General features: G+C 36.2%; 1 protein-coding gene across 4 annotated transcripts in view; it reads right to left on the reverse strand.

Moving 5' to 3' along the window:
• Positions 1 to 17,087, reverse strand: part of lpp (LIM domain containing preferred translocation partner in lipoma) — a 258,449-nt gene that overhangs the window by 142,037 nt on the left and 99,325 nt on the right. For all 4 annotated transcript variants that reach the window (XM_077198833.1, XM_077198834.1, XM_077198836.1 and 1 more), the window contains one exon: positions 10,109 to 10,317. In XM_077198833.1, the coding sequence (XP_077054948.1) occupies positions 10,109 to 10,298 (190 nt within the window). In that variant the 5' untranslated portion in view covers positions 10,299 to 10,317. The remainder of the gene's footprint in view (positions 1 to 10,108; positions 10,318 to 17,087) is intronic.

Here is a 17,087-nt window from a genome sequence, read left to right on the forward strand (position 1 = left end):
AAAGTTGCAAAATACAAAAAAAAAATACCAACGTTCCCCAGCACTTTATGGACATATTCTTAAATGTGTAGCCATGTTTTTGCTTCTAAACGGCAGTCTTCCCTCCTTCTATAAATGTTTTACTTGTAGGTGAATAAAGAATGCAAATGACTTTTAATTTTTGTTGACAGTCCCTTTTGATTCTAGTTTACAAATAAATTACTAGTAAAAAGAGTCTTCTCTATCATTTACTGAAAAACAGGTGTTACGCTAGGGACTTTTTTGTGAGAGAGAGACACTTGTGCTACGTCTGTGATTAGTATCAATCAGTTTAAAAAAATCATACAGAACAGAACGAAGCATGTGCAATGTCAAACTGAATTATTATTATTTTTCTCCAGTTACAATATAATTTATGTTTATTTATTTTAATGCGTTATCTTTGACAGCCCTGATTATTGCATTAAAAAAAACATATCTTTGAAGTAAACATTCAAAACAACAAAAATTTGTTAAAGGTGGAGTGTGTGATTTTTAGCAGTATCTAGTGGTGAGGTTGCGAAGTGCAACCAACAAAAGTTACGGTGGCCGACAGGAAAAGATGTCATCGTCTGAGACAGCAGAGAGTAGCCACTTAAGCAATGAGGTTTCTTTACAAAGATACATTAAGAAATTAGGTTTACTTTATTATTCAGTAAAACAATTTGTTATTGTGAATATTATTGTTACTTGTTCATCATTGTGTCAGTGTTTTATTCGCTAGCTTTAGCTAGCTTCCTTGCACGAAGAACAACATAGTATAGCAAACGAAACGCGTTTGTCCGTTTAGGGCTACTGTAGAAACATGTCGGCACATTTCAATGTAAGAGGACCCATTGTGCATGTAGATAGAAATGGCTCATTCTAAGGTAATAAAAACATAACGGTTCATTAAAGGATTAGTTCACCTCAAAATGAAAATTTCCTAATAATTTACTCACCCCAATGCCATCCAAGATATTCATGTCTTTCTTGCTGTGCACGATCGCAGCTGAGGAAGAGGGTCTTATCTAGCGAAATGATCATCATGGTCATTTTCACAAAAAAAAAAATATATATATATATATATATACTTTTTAACTACAATTGTTCGGATTGAGCGGATCTGCAATGCGCCGGGAACTACTTCATCCCGTTGAAAGGTCATGCTCGATGTCGCCGGCGCCGGCGGAAATACCGCCCCACTGTTTACAAAGCGACCAATACAATTTGAACTATCCTCCTTCAGTGCAGATCAGTTCATTCCGAACAATTGTAGTTAAAATGTATATATATATATTTTTTTTAAATTGACCTATCGTTTCGCTAGATAAGACCCTCTTCCTCAGCTGCGATTGTGCACAGCCAATTTAAGCACTTCAAAGACCTTTGAAACTGCATTGATTTGGACTTCAAAACGTTGGTTGCCATTGAAGTCCATTATTCGAAGAAAAATCCAGAAATGTTTTCCTCAAAAAACTTTTTTTCTCTTCCATTGAGGAAAGAAAGACATGGATATGTTGGATGGCATTGGGGTAAGTAAATTATTAGGAAATTTTCATTTTGAGGTGAACTAATCCTTTAAGTAAGGTCTTTATACACCACTGAAAATATAGTTATGTATATTATATTGCATTTCTGTCAACAGATACTCCTAAATATTACACAATGCACCTTTAATTCGGCACATTGGTTGATGGAAGTGGAGCATGTTTCTCTTTGTTCACTCCGGTATGGTAAAATTAAATGGAAAAAGTAAGCTCAATAACTCTTGCACAAAGCTGCCTGTTTGACTGGGACAGACGTGTGAGAACTCCCTCCAATAATCTCATCATCACTTTTCATCTGAAACAAAGGCAGGTCTCTGTCGCTCTCACACCATCAAAGAGGAGAAGGGTTACAGCATAAAATAAGCCCTCAGGGTCCTCTATCTTTCTTATTTTCCTGTGAAATGTTTAAAAATAGAATAAATTAATTAATATAATTTTCACTATAGAGATTAAGTTAAAGTCACATTTCTAATCAGAAAGCTTTTTAGGGTCCAGAAAGCCCACACTGTAACCATGGAAACCCCTATCTGACAGAGCCGCTCTCAGCCAATTAATGCAAGAAAAGAGCACTTTTATTAACAAATTCCCAATAATACCCTTTTAAAAATTAAAATTTTCCCAAAGGGCAAGCCATTAGCTAAGACTTGATGTCCACGGAATATAACTAATGCCCATCTGGGTAGACACTGCAAAGAAATCAAACTAACAATTTTGAGCATTTATGTGGTTTCACCCATATTTATGTAATGCCCAAGAGCCATGTGTCTGTAATCAATAACTCATGCAACTCTGCACGTATGCTTGTAAATATGAGCTTCATTCATGGCTTGTTGGGCTTATTATTCTGGTTGGCTGCAACTTTTTCAACTTTATATAACAAAATATTGATAGAAAACATCTAGGTACTCTAAGGATTTCACATACTTTTGACAAAACTTTTGTGTTTAGGTTTTGCATTTTCACATTATGCAAAACAGCTCCCATATGTTCCTACAAACTTTATATATGTATAAAAAAAAAACTTCCCCACCACAAACAATAGAAATCTGGTGCAATTGTATTATGTTTATTATTTTGTATTATTTGTTTTACATTTGCCATGATAATTAAGAGAGTGTGCTATGGAACATAAGGGACACCATATGCTAGAAATTAGGAACAAACAAACAATAAATAATCCAGCAAATGAAGTAGTTTTGAGACAAATGACCCTTCATTTTATTTTATTAATTGATCTTGTGGTATTAGCAAAATTAAATATTATCAAATGTACACTAAAAGGTTTGGAGTGAGTAAGATTTCCATTTTTAAAAAGAGAAAGAAAACAATGCTTTTATTCAGCAAGGATGCATTAGATTTTAACATCTTTAGTTTAACATTTTAACTTTTGAGTTAAAATATGCATTTTAACTCAAAAGTTAAGAGTGTAATTGATGATATTGCTCCTGTGAAAGTCAGGAAGAAGAGTGGCAGACAAAAAGCACCTTGGAGAAACTCAACAGCAGTGCAAAATATGAAAAGACAATGCAGAAAAGCAGAGCGCATGTGGCGGAAGACAAAACTTGTAGTCCATTATAACATCTACAAAGACAGCATCCATGCTTTTAATAAGGAACTAAGCAAAGCTAGACAGACTTTTTTCTCGAATATTATAAACAGCAATATAAACAACACGCGCACTCTTTTTGCTACTGTAGAGAGACTGACAAACCCCCCAAGCCAGATTCCCAGTGAAATGCTCTCAGTGAGAAAGTGCAGTGAGTTTGCTTCTTTCCTCTCTGAGAAAATCAATAATATCAGAAAGGTGATCAGCTCATCCTTGAGTTGCGCTGGGGTCAGGCAGATCAGACAACAGGACGAGAAAGTAGCCACTATGTCTGATTTCGAAGAAATTGATGGCAAAATTTTGGAAGAAACCGTACAGCAACTAAAAACATCAACCTGCGCCCTTGATGCACTTCCCACATCTTTTTTCAAAAATGTGTTACACAGCTTAGAAGCAGATCTCCTAGAAGTGGTAAATGCCTCACTTCTCTCTGGGAGTTTTCCGACCTCCCTGAAAACTGCTGTTGTCAAGCCCCTCCTGAAAAAGAGCAATCTGGATAAGACCATATTAAACAACTATAGACCGATCTCAAATCTTCCTTTCATAGGCAAGATCATTGAAAAAGTTGTCTTCAATCAGCTGAACAAATTCTTAAGCTCGAATGGATACTTTGACCATTTTCAATCTGGTTTCCGACCGCACCACAGTACAGAGACCGCGCTCATAAAGATAATAAATGATATTCGCTTAAATACTGATACAGGCAAATTATCAGTGCTGGTACTACTCGACCTCAGTGCTGCATTTGACACTGTCGATCACAAAATACTTCTTGACAGGCTGGAAAACTGGGTCGGGCTTTCTGAGATAGTCCTAAAATGGTTCAGGTCATACTTAGGAGGCAGAGGTTATTATGTGAGTATAGGAGACCATAAGTCTGAGTGGACATCCATGACATGCGGAGTCCCTCAAGGCTCAATTCTTGCGCCACTCCTATTCAACCTGTACATGCTCCCAATGAGCCAAATAATGAGAAAGAACCAAATCGCTTACCATAGCTATGCAGACGACACACAGCTCTACTTATCCCTATCGCCTAACGATTACAGCCCCATTGACTCCCTTTGCCAATGCATTGATGAAGTAAACAATTGGATGTGCCAAAACTTTCTTCAGTTAAACAAAGACAAAACTGAAGTCATTGCGTTTGGAAACAAAGATGAAGTTCTCAAGGTGAACGCATACCTTCAGTCTAGGGGTCAAACAACTAAAAATCAAGTCAGGAATCTTGGTGTGTCTCTGGAGTCAGACCTTAGTTTCAGTAGTCATGTCAAAGCAATAACTAAATCAGCATATTATCACCTGAAAAATATTGCAAGAATTAGATGCTTTGTTTCCAGTCAAGACTTAGAAAAACTTGTGCATGCTTTCATCACCAGTAGGGTGGATTATTGTAATGGACTTCTCACTGGCCTTCCCAAAAAGACCATAAGACAGTTGCAGCTCATACAGAACGCTGCTGCTAGGATTCTGAGCAGAACCAGAAAATATGAACACATCACACCAGTCCTCAGGTCTTTACACTGGCTGCCAGTTACATTTAGGATTGATTTTAAAGTATTATTACTGGTATATAAATCATTCAATGGCCTAGGACCTCAATACATTGCAGATATGCTCAGTGAATATAAACCCAACAGATCACTCAGATCATTAGGATCACATCGGCTAGAAATACCAAGGGTTCACTCTAAGCATGGCGAGTCTGCTTTTAGCTACTATGCCAGCCGCAGCTGGAACCAGCTTCCAGAAGAGATCAGATGTGCTCCTACAGTAGTCACATTCAAATCCAGACTCAAAACACATCTGTTTAACTGTGCATTTACTGAATGAGCACTGTGCCACTGTTCGTCCGACTGTTTGCACTGTATTTTATTTTATGTTTTAATTATTCTGATTTCTGTATTTTATCTTTTATTCTAAACTGTTTTAATTATTCTGATTTCTTTTGATTATTTTAATTTCTTCTATGTAAAGCACTTTGAATTACCATTGTGTATGAAATGTGCTATATAAATAAACTTGCCTTGCCTTGCCTTGCCTTGCCTAGATTGACAGTCAAGTGACAAAAAAATAGTTTTAAATTGATGCTGTTCTTTTGAACTTTTTATTGATCAAAGAATCCTTGAAAAAAGTATCATATTTCCACAAAAATATTAAGCAGCACAACTGTTTTCAAAATTAATGATAATCAGAAAATCAGCATATTACAATGATTCCATCCTGAAGACTGGAATAATTGCTTTTGAATCGTCAGCTTTGCCATCACAAGAATAATTTACATTTTAAAACATATTATAACAGAAATTCCAAACTGCAATAATAATATATCACAATATTACTGATTGTACGGCATTTTTGATCAAATTAAAGCATAAATGTTATTCTGCCATGCTGCACGTTATATACTATTATATACCATCTCTAATGGGACAGTAATTTATGAAATTACAGTAGTTATGAAATCACATTCAACCAACAATCTGCATTGAGATAGAGGAACTTAATTTGTAACATAAACACACATTTTTAAGTTGATTCTTCAAAAAAAAAAATCAAGTCACTCCAATTATTTGGGTTGTAAGCCTGGAACCAATTAATCTAATCTATTTCAGTTCAAATCCAGAGCTATCGTAGCACAAGCTTAATGAAACTTACTTAGCATGTTTATTTAATGAACAAGTAAGATATTACTTGTCAATAGCATTAGCACAGTCGTTGCTTATGGATTCAATGTACTGGTTAACTGTAACTACTCTTCAGCACAATGAAAACCACAAAAACTTTAACATTACAGAAACTCTTTTAAATGAAAAACATAACAGCATTAAACACCAACATGTCTTTTCTTTCACTAATAAATAACACTTCATTTCAACATTTATTCTCCTTATCCACTCCTATGCAAAGCATGCTGGGAACTAGAAATCCACTGCCTAATTTCAAAAAAGTTATCAAGAAAATGTTATAAGGTTACTACAAAATATATATATATTTTTAAATCAATTAACACAGAAATTTTAGTTTAAATATTGGGTTGATGTAATGATCAACATTATTATGTCAACAGAACTCAAGAAAATAATGTTTGCAACTTAAAAGGTTTAATTAAAACAATAAATTAAAAAGTTAAGTTGCAAGCAACCACGGGTGGTAATGGGTCCCCAGAATTACTTTTTAGAGCTGCATCCCTAATGGTAATATAAATATAGCAATAATTCGCTACCATGCTATGTAACTAATTCACGTTTTAATGTAAGGGACAATAGCAATAACTAGTAATGACATTCAAACAAACTCAAGCACATACATCATAATCAGAGTCTCTTTTCCAGGAATATCATCAGAGACAGGGACAATGAGAGGAACATTAACAGCCTGAGCAGCGGGGCAAGAGAAAGATGACAGGGGGAGGGAGCTGGCACAGCAGATGGACACATTCTTGGCACCTGCTACCCATCAGGGGCTGAACAGTGACACTGAGGCCATCTTTCTCTAATAGAATGTGCCACCCAAGGCCTTCAGTGAATGTGAACATCACATGCTACTGAACACCAGGACTAAAGCCAATAATGAGTCCATAAACAGTCCCATAAACATGCACGTCTCCAACATAGACCTTCTCACATACAGCACAGAGTCCTGATTAGACATCGTGTGAGGCGACTACACATGAACAACTCACACACATTCACCGCCAACAGACTCACTGATGAAGCACTAATGTAAATTATCATAGCTTGGCCTGGTGGTTTTGGTCATTAATGTTGAACCAAATAAAAATAGTACAGTGGATGTACAAAGTATTTCGACAGTTAAGTCAATTATTTGCATTGCTTTTAACCAGCTGGTCTCAAGGAGATTTTAGTGGATCAGTTAAATTCCCACAGGTGTCCTAACAGAATAACCGCAGTTGTTATCCATCACATTAGCTAAAGACATGTTACACAAAGGCTGACAACCTAATGTCCAAAATACGCGTTGTCCTTATTTTAAACAATCTATCTATTTTCTTATTAAAAACCTAACAAAAAAGGGGGGGTTCTTGTATGGATGATTAGAAGTGCCACTTAAAAATAAAATAAAGGAATTATCACTTGATTCATTTGAAAATAAAAATGTAAATGGACAAATTCATTCTCAAATTGACAAATTAATAAACATTTAAAATGGTTTATGTTTAAAAGTGTAATTAATTATTACAATAAAAGAATACATTAATAAATCATATTTCAAATTGACAAATAAATGGACATTTATAACTAAATTTAATTGTTGTTAAAAATTCTAGTTAAATGTAAAAATAAAATAAAAAAAACAATTTTAAAATTATTAGTTTTTAAATGTAATTTTAAATCGCCAATTGCTGTTCTTTATTAATTTATCAATCAAGTAAAAAAAAAAAGCCATTGATCAGTCCACCGGTTCCACAGGAAACTCTCAACTGAATTTTAGGACTGTCTTTTGACAGACAATATTCTTGTACTATCTTTCTTTAAAATAAACTTGGTTTAATATTTCTTTTTAAAAAAACTGCAAAAGCATTAACATATTTTGAATATTGGATTAGGTTTTGGGAGCTTTTGGGAGCCAATTTATAACAAGTAGTCTATATATTTTTTTTGTTTTTTATGCAAGTTCATGACATAAGACATAAGACGTTCACATGACTCATGTGTTATATTCCAGGTTTAACTTGACAACCAAATCAGTGTGTTTTGTGAACAAATCATTCAGACCTTATGCATAATGAATGTATAACAATTAGTCTACAGATTTTGTTTTATAGTGGTCTCAGTTATATTGAGAGATAATGCATTCAGGGATTAAAGTGAAAAAAATTCTTCTGACTGAACTTTTTTTCAGGCCAAGTCATATTCCTTTAACTTTATTTAAATTGTCGAGACCAATAGCGTTTTAAGGGGAGATGTTTTAAACCGCTTTAATATTGCCAGTTTGCGTATTTTAACAGCTATTTTAATCTATGAAAAAGAATTACTTAGCTTGACAAATAATCAACCATCTACATAACTTTTCAGTGCATGTTTTTATTTATTTTATAAGACCAAACATGCTGTATTAATATATAGTTTGTTCCATGGCAAATCGTTTTGGCTGAGGGCAAAGTGAAGTTTCATAACTTTATATATTTAGGCTATTTAACTTTAGTCAGCTCTCTAATAGGGTACAATGTTAATGTTTGACTGAATTGTTTGCTTTATTTCTCATTGTATAGCTTCTTATAGCCTACCTATTAGGCTACTTATACTTTTATACTGGATATTATTGATCATTAAAACTGACATTTAACAAAAAGAGACAGGGTTGTGTAATGTTATATATTCTAAAATATATAAAATATTATTTATATATATTTTAATATGCATTCTCTTCACTGTATGTGTAAATGTATAATAAAATAAAACGACACAACCCTGTGTTTGTTAAATGTCAGTTTTAATGATCAATAATGTTTGATATTTTTAAAATGAAAACAAAAAGCAGCAGGGTTGTGTTTTATATTTCGTGTTGTTATAAATATATGCAGTGAAGATAATCAATGTGCGTTGCCTGAACCACATTTGTTTGGCCAATATGTTTATGATAATATGTTCATTTATAATGAAAAGGGGTGTTTTATATAAGTTACATTTCGTTGTATTGTTGATGAAAAGAGGCAGAGTTGTATTTTATACCATATTTCGTTTTATTGTTGCCTAGAATATACATAAAGACATAACCGGAGTAGCAGAGCGAGCTGAGTGACGCGATCAAGAACGCACTGTTCCATTTGCAGAATAACCGGACTCGCGTCCTCTCGTCCTCGGGAGTTCGTTCTCCTGAGTCGAACTTGGCAAGTCTGAACTACCAAGGACGCAAGTCCGAAGTTTGCGTAGGTTACTTGGTATTGAGAAACGGCCAATATTGACCCGCGTTCTGTTTTCTAGCATGCGCCAAGTTGAGTGTGAAACAAGACCAACGCTGCGGGGGGCTCCGGGAACAAACGCGCTCGAATTCGGACCGCAGCAAACCAGCTGTAGCCTGACATGCACTTCTCCAAAAGTGAACACGGATCAGTTTTTCCGTGCGCGGGATTTGAAAACCCGGAGTGGACCAAAAGCGAAGCGATTACAAAATAGAGTGGATAGAGGAATGTGCATTCGCTCCAATCCAGGCTTTATCACATCCTCCTCAGCAGGGTGAATAGGCCTACACCTCGTCTTTCCTTAATTTAAGACCTCTGCAAACTAAAATTAAGACATTTATCACACTATTTGAGAAACGAAAGCCTATTTACGGCCTTAAAATTATGAAAAGTGAATTTAAGGCATGGACAGACGGGAACCCTGCAATTGAAATCCGTCATAGACTCGCTGCAATTAACGGAAATCCGTCGTAGCGACGGAGAACTTTAATCCCTGTGTATTGTCATGAAATTGATAATCAAAAAAGCCACAGAGCCAAAAGTCTGATTTCAATGTGTGAGTGTGTTTTCCAGATGCCTTTTTTTTAAAGTGCTAGGATAAACTCTGCATATAAATGGCTACCAGTGGCTGACTTTCATGGTCAGATGGTCACCTGTCCTCGAAAATAAAATGTCATTGGCAAGACGACAACTTCAAAGAGCCAGACAAGACTTTTTAGAATGATGCAAGATAGACCAAGAGCCCTTGTGTCCTGCAGTCCTGGTACAGTAACATCCTTGGATATTTCAAGCGAGTTTTGCATCTTGAGTTTTTGGGTAAAAGCCACATTTTAGGCTGTGTAATTCAATTTGCTGCATCGTTTCTCTGAAACGACCGCGACCGACTCCAAGTCGATCATGGATTCCCAGTTCTGATCCTCAAGTGGAAAAACACATTTTGCAAACCAGTACATGTGTTCTGACCATGGTCATATGCAAATATGTACAAAAAAATGCTAATAATTAAAAACTCAAGGCTATAAATCTTACCAGATCCCTCGTGTGTTCCCTCAAGTTGTTTATAGGGGTTGAACTTGGGCTTAGGAGCCACAACAGGAGCAAACTTCTTTGGAGACTGTTGCTGGGATACAGAAATGCTGGTGGTACCCATGGGTAAGCTGGTCTCCATTCGTGCACTCACATGACCTTGCTGGTCACCATCATTATAGCCACCCCACATGTTTCTGGAGTCAAGAAATCTAAAAAAAAAAACAAGACATTATTATATTGCACTGAAATGAACAGGTCCCATAGCATTCACAATGCCCACAATGTTTGAGGAAATGTAGCAGTGTCTGAATTCCAGTGTTGCATTCCTTCCTAAAAATACAGTTGCTTTTATGCATAATATAGATATGGGTGGATGAACCAACGTGGTTCTTTTCATCGGGGACCGAATTCACATCCCTAGAGCTTTGTGTGTTCTTCTCCCTCTCTTAGTTCTTAACTGTGGACTTGGCAAAGGAAACTGTGCATTTCAAACACCAGGCATGGAAGAACTAGATAAAGCTCAAAGTGCCATCAAATCTTATTACATCAGAAAATCTGTGGTGTGCCCCATAAATCTCAAAAGAGTTCACTCAAAATAATGCTCATATCATGTCATGACAAATGAAGTTCAAATGACTCACATTTAATATTCCAAGTTAAACTTGAAAACCCGATGTGTTTTCATTCTGAACTGTTTTGTGAACTGTATCCTACGATTTAAAAAATTGATTGAGCTCAAAGAAATTATTTGTTCATGAAACAAATCTCATGAACATGCCAAGGAGAGTTATTGATTAAGGTTCAGTTAAACTTAAATTTTGGTCTGTTTATCACACAAAGCTGTTGTATTACAGTGTTCAAGTCATGTCAGAAAGATTGTATTTACAAGTTGAGCGCACATGTGCCACCTCAAAGTCGAAATTATGAGTGGGAAACTCTGGATTTAAAAAAATATGATAGTGTTGTGCACTTAAGATACAACATGTAATCAAGTATGCATTGGCTTTATGAATTGATTTTTAAAAAGAGTACCAAAACACAATGGGCATTAGGCTATTTTTTCATCATTATGTAGAAGTAGAGTTAAAACAAAACTTGCAGTATGTTTTGTAATTAATAAAGATGAATAACTTACTCGACAGTGATTAACAGTGATTTAAACAAGCTTGTTCCAATAAGTATGACTTTTCACCTCCCAGCTTCCCAAAGGGATAAGATTAAACCGTAAGGACCACATTTATGATACTTTTTGGTTCATCCATCACTTCCATTATATTGTCAAGAGTGGCAATGGCATTCCTCAAAAATGTTAGATCGACATGGATAAATAAATTACGGAATGTACATTTTTGGGTTAACTTTCCCTTTAAGAAAGTGTTTCAGATTTAAAGGACTTGGCATCCTCCAAAACCAAAGATGGTGCTAATCATTCCTCAAGTTCTCTGGGACGTGCGCCAAGGTATCAAAAAAGAAACTGTAATTTGATAGAATCCCTTACTACAAACACAGCACTCACACTTCCATAGTTAGAAGCGAATTATTGCCATGTTGCTAACCTGTCTCGATTTAAATAAAAAATGAATACGTCAACAGACAGCTGCCAGAGAACATGACAGCAGTTCAGCTTTCACTGATGTGGTGAAAGCTGTACGAACAGCAATGTTAACAACATTATTGATGACTTCTAATGCATTTATTGACAACTGCAGGGGCATGGGAGCTAACTGCAGCATAACAGCTCTAGCCAACTTATTAAAATAGCTTATTTACTTTAATCCTTTATTTGTGTTCAACGTGTATCTGACAGACATATTTACGTAGCTGGTGTTGTCTACCTGTTTAGGCATTTAGCTCGCTGCTGTCTATTTTGACTTTTTCTACTTCCCTACTTGGCTTATTTGCATTATTTCCAAACGTAGGAGATTACTTGGAAGGAGACTGATTTAAAAAAAAAAAATTGTAAAAGTGACTGTATTGGTTTAATATGGCCTTTTACAGTATGTGCCGCATGAGGACTATGATAAATCGTTCAATAAATAAAATGTTTGTTATATTTATTGAAAATGCTGTGGGATTTGACACAGATTTTTAAGTTATCCAGCTTTTCTCGAACATGGTAAAAAAAAAAAAAAAAAAAAAAAATATATATATATATATATATATATATATATATTTATAAAAAGTACATTTCTTAGAACTTGCCACATGTGCTTTAAAATAGATTAATTTTCTTTTCTTTATTGTGTACACTCTTGTTTGTCATTGACCCATAAATATGGTATACAAATCTTTCAATATCATCAACATCCAACTGCACACTAAATCATTTTACAACAATGGTACTTGTTTTTAAATGGATAACCCAGAAAGAAAGTGAAAGAAAGAGAGACAAAAAACAAAATAGCAAAAAGAATATCTCACTGGCTGAAGTCTCTAATAGCTGTTGTTTTACCATCGCAACAGTTCTGAAATCGAATGAAACACTATCTGAACTATTTCAACACAGCATCTTTCATTTTTCCCCCCGCCATTGTTGCTTTTTGTAGCTGTGTACGCTGTTTGCCTGCTTCTAACCGATGCAGACTTTACGTTTTCCCTCAAGAGACGAGCAAAAAGAGCCCACGCACAATCGTGTTCTAATATCGTCTAGCCACACCACACAGCAAAAACTTCTTAACCAAGCTTCCCCATTGATCCTCCTGCATCAGAGCTCTTCATTTCCCATCCTTCTGCTCACACACACATCTATCAAGGGCCATAAAAGGGAACAGCGCAATGACAGGGGACATTATCACACAGTAATGGTTTTAACACACCTGAACTCTCTGGCAAAGGATGAAAAAGATGGTTTCACAGCAGACCCGATGGGATTGAGGAATCTATACAGCACATTTCTTCACAAACGCTAAAGGTGTGTCATACTTCCTGACCTGTGCTGCAGACTCTATTATAATGCCTGGAGAGTGTGTGAGAGAAGAATAAAGCACAGCTTAACCTTAACCCTAACCTCTTCAGTGAAAAGGAAAACAGTGAGTAGGGGGATCAATGTGGATCAAAGAGACTATAGTCTGATGGAGACACGGGAAGTCAATGGGAACAGATACAAAGGGGCCTTCCTTTCCACCATGTTTTGCTAATACAATACGAGCACAATAACTAGTAATTTTTCTGGAAATGTTAACATGCTGTTATCCTGACACAAACAAACTTATTTCGATATGTTTGAGATTTATTCAAGGATGTTTTTTGTTTTTTTACATTTCTTAAATTAGGGGAACATGAGCAAACGCCAAATTACCATGGAACTACCATTTTTACAATGCATTTATACAATGGGATCCAGAAATCTGAAACCATTAGAACAATTACTTCTATTTTGCATGTTATTTTTATACTTCTATTCAGCAAGAATGCATTAAATCAATCAAATACCTTTACATTGTTACAAAAAGAAACATCTATTTTAAATAAATTCTGTTCTACTGAACTTTTTATTCTTCAAAAAAAATTACACACAAATATATATATATATATATATGTTTATTTTCAGTACAAACTTTTCAGTTTCCACAAAAATATTGATAATAATATGTTTCTTGATCAGCAAATCAGTATATTAGAATGATTTCTGAAGTGACTGAGACTGGAGTAATGATGCTGAAATTCAGCTTTGCCATCAGAAGTATTATTATGCAATTTATTAAAATAGGAAAGTTATTTCAAATTCTATAATAAAACTTCACAATTGCACTGTTTTTACTGTAGTTTTCATCAAATAAATGCAGCATTGGTGAGCAATGACTTATAAACCTCGAACTTTTGAATGGTAAGGTGCATTTAAAAATATATACAGGTCCTTAAAAATTAGCATATTGTGATAAAGTTCATTATTTTCCATAATGTAATGATAAAAATTAAACTTTCATATATTTTAGATTCATTGCACACCAACTGAAATATTTCAGGTCTTTTATTGTTTTAATACTGATGATTTTGGCATACAGCTCATGAAAACCCAAAATTCCTGTCTCAAAAATTAGCATATTTCATCCGACCAATAAAATAAGTGTTTTTAATACAAAAAAAAAGTCAACCTTCAAATAATTATGTTCAGTTATGCACTCAATACTTGGTCGGGAATCCTTTTGCAGAAATGACTGCTTCAATGCGGTGTGGCATGGAGGCAATCAGCCTGTGGCACTGCTGAGGTGTTATGGAGGCCCAGGATGCTTCGATAGCGGCCTTAAGCTCATCCAGAGTGTTGGCTCTTGCGTCTCTCAACTTTCTCTTCACAATATCCCACAGATTCTCTATGGGGTTCAGGTCAGGAGAGTTGGCAGGCCAATTGAGCACAGTAATACCATGGTCAGTAAACCATTTACCAGTGGTTTTGGCACTGTGAGCAGGTGCCAGGTCGTGCTGAAAAATGAAATCTTCATCTCCATAAAGCTTTTCAGCAGATGGAAGCATGAAGTGCTCCAAAATCTCCTGATAGCTAGCTGCATTGACCCTGCCCTTGATAAAACACAGTGGACCAACACCAGCAGCTGACATGGCACCCCAGACCATCACTGACTGTGGGTACTTGACACTGGACTTCAGGCATTTTGGCATTTCCTTCTCCCCAGTCTTCCTCCAGACTCTGGCACCTTGATTTCCGAATGACATGCAAAACTGAGCAACAGTCCAGTGCTGCTTCTCTGTAGCCCAGGTCAGGCGCTTCTGCCGCTGTTTCTGGTTCAAAAGTGGCTTGACCTGGGGAATGCGGCACCTGTAGCCCATTTCCTGCACACGCCTGTGCACGGTGGCTCTGGATGTTTCTACTCCAGACTCAGTCCACTGCTTCCGCAGGTCCCCCAAGGTCTGGAATCGGTCCCTCTCCACAATCTTCCTCAGGGTCCGGTCACCTCTTCTCGTTGTGCAGCGTTTTTTGCCACACTTTTTCCTTCCCACAGACTTCCCACTGAGGTGCCCAGCACTCTGGGAACAGCCTATTTGTTCCGAAATTTCTTTCTGTGTCTTACCCTCTTGCTTGAGGGTGTCAATGATGGCCTTCTGGACAGCAGTCAGGTCGGCAGTCTTACCCATGATTGCGGTTTTGAGTAATGAAACAGGCTGGGAGTTTTTAAAAGCCTCAGGAATCTTTTGCAGGTGTTTAGAGTTAGTTGATTCAGATGATTAGGTTTATAGCTCGTTTAGAGACCCTTTTCATGATATGCTAATTTTTTGAGACAGGAATTTTGGGTTTTCATGAGCTGTATGCCAAAATCATCAGTATTAAAACAATAAAAGACCTGAAATATTTCAGTTGGTGTGCAATGAATCTACAATATATGGAAGTTTAATTTTTATCATTACATTATGGAAAATAATGAACTTTATCACAATATGCTAATTTTTTGAGAAGGACCTGTATATTATTTAGGATTTTTCTTTGTAACCACCTTGGATAAAAGATACATTTATTGTTAAAGTGGTCATTCGTCCTATTGGAGATTTAAAGGATCCGCTAGCTGACTAATCAAATAGATAAGTCCATGTGTTTATAGATATAAGCTTACTGCCACCTTTCCACTGCCAAACCTCCTTGACACTTAGAAATAGTTAACAGGCATGTGTCTGTCTGTCTGTCTGTGTGTGTGTGTGTGTGTGTGTGTGTGTGTGTGTGTGTGTGTGTGTGTGTGTGTGTGTGTGTGTGTGTGTGTGTGAGAGAGAGAGAGAGAGAGAGAGAGAGAGAGATAGAGAGAGAGAGAGAGAGAGAGAGAGAGAGAGAGAGAGAGAGAGAGAGAGAGAGAGAGAGAGAGAGAGAGAGTGTGTGTGCTAATTTAATCTCAATATAATTTGATTTGCAAGGGCTTTCCTAAGGGTGATCAGAACATGGAGACAACACAGGATGACATTTCAGCTTGAACACAGATCTCATTTTGTCTTCTCCATCTACGGTTGCTATTAATTTCATGGAAGCCATCTTAATGGCCTGTGACAATCAGTCAGCCTTTACTGTGTTGTCAAGCAATGACATGGCAGGTCATGTGTTGCAACAGACACTGAGTGCAGGCCCTGATCTAAAGGTTCAAGTGACACGTAAACAAAGCCACAGACACTTGAGGTTAAACAAGATAGCACACTGCACTCTGACATGCCAAGTCGTCGCACACATACACACTTTCTGTATCTCAAGAGGACAGATGATGGAATGAGGACTATTACGCAGACTCTTGCACTGAAAAAAATGTATACATAAAAATGTTGAGTATTTGTTTTAATCATTTTCCAGTAAAAAAATATTTAAATATGCTTAAAACACTATTTGCAAAGCAAAGCAGTTTATTAGTTCAAATGATTTTATTCAGACTTGTTTATGTATGTACTGTATGTATGCATGTGTGTATGTGTGTAGATCCTGGCAGGTGAGGTTTCTTTTAAGTCCAAAGTACAGTGTGCATGACAAATTTTGTCATCAGCATAGTATGCGTATTGTCCGATTTTTCTCTTTAAATGGAATAATCTGTAAGTGAATCAGTTTAAGTAAGTTCTCAGCCAAATTAAAAAAGTAAAAGTGGCTATATGTAGAATTCAGAAACCCTTGTTATTAGCCACACCGGTGGGCGTTGACTGAATTGAACTTATTGCTTGTGCACGCACTCATACAAGAAACCAAACTTGATTCAAGGCCCAGATATGCTTTCCTCAAATATCAATATAAACACACAACATTAATGGCTGCAGTGAGAACCAGCAGTTAAGGAAGCATCTGATCATGTGGATATGTTTGCACCAGCTCTGCATGACACATTGTCATTACAGCATTTGTTTCATGTGTCATAGTAGTTGACCTCGTTGAATCATTACAGACTAACATTGTTTATATTGCTGTTACTGTGAAACAGCAAACTTTTCATTTTAGTTTGTGTTGTGCTCTGCATTAGTTGTTAGTGTACTCCATCGCTAATCTAACAAAAGAGATGCTCTCAGGAGC

The sequence above is a fragment of the Siphateles boraxobius genome, unplaced genomic scaffold, assembly GCF_051911475.1.
Source record: "Siphateles boraxobius isolate OS27281-9 unplaced genomic scaffold, OSU_SipBor_1 41, whole genome shotgun sequence".
Lineage (NCBI taxonomy): Eukaryota > Metazoa > Chordata > Actinopteri > Cypriniformes > Leuciscidae > Siphateles > Siphateles boraxobius.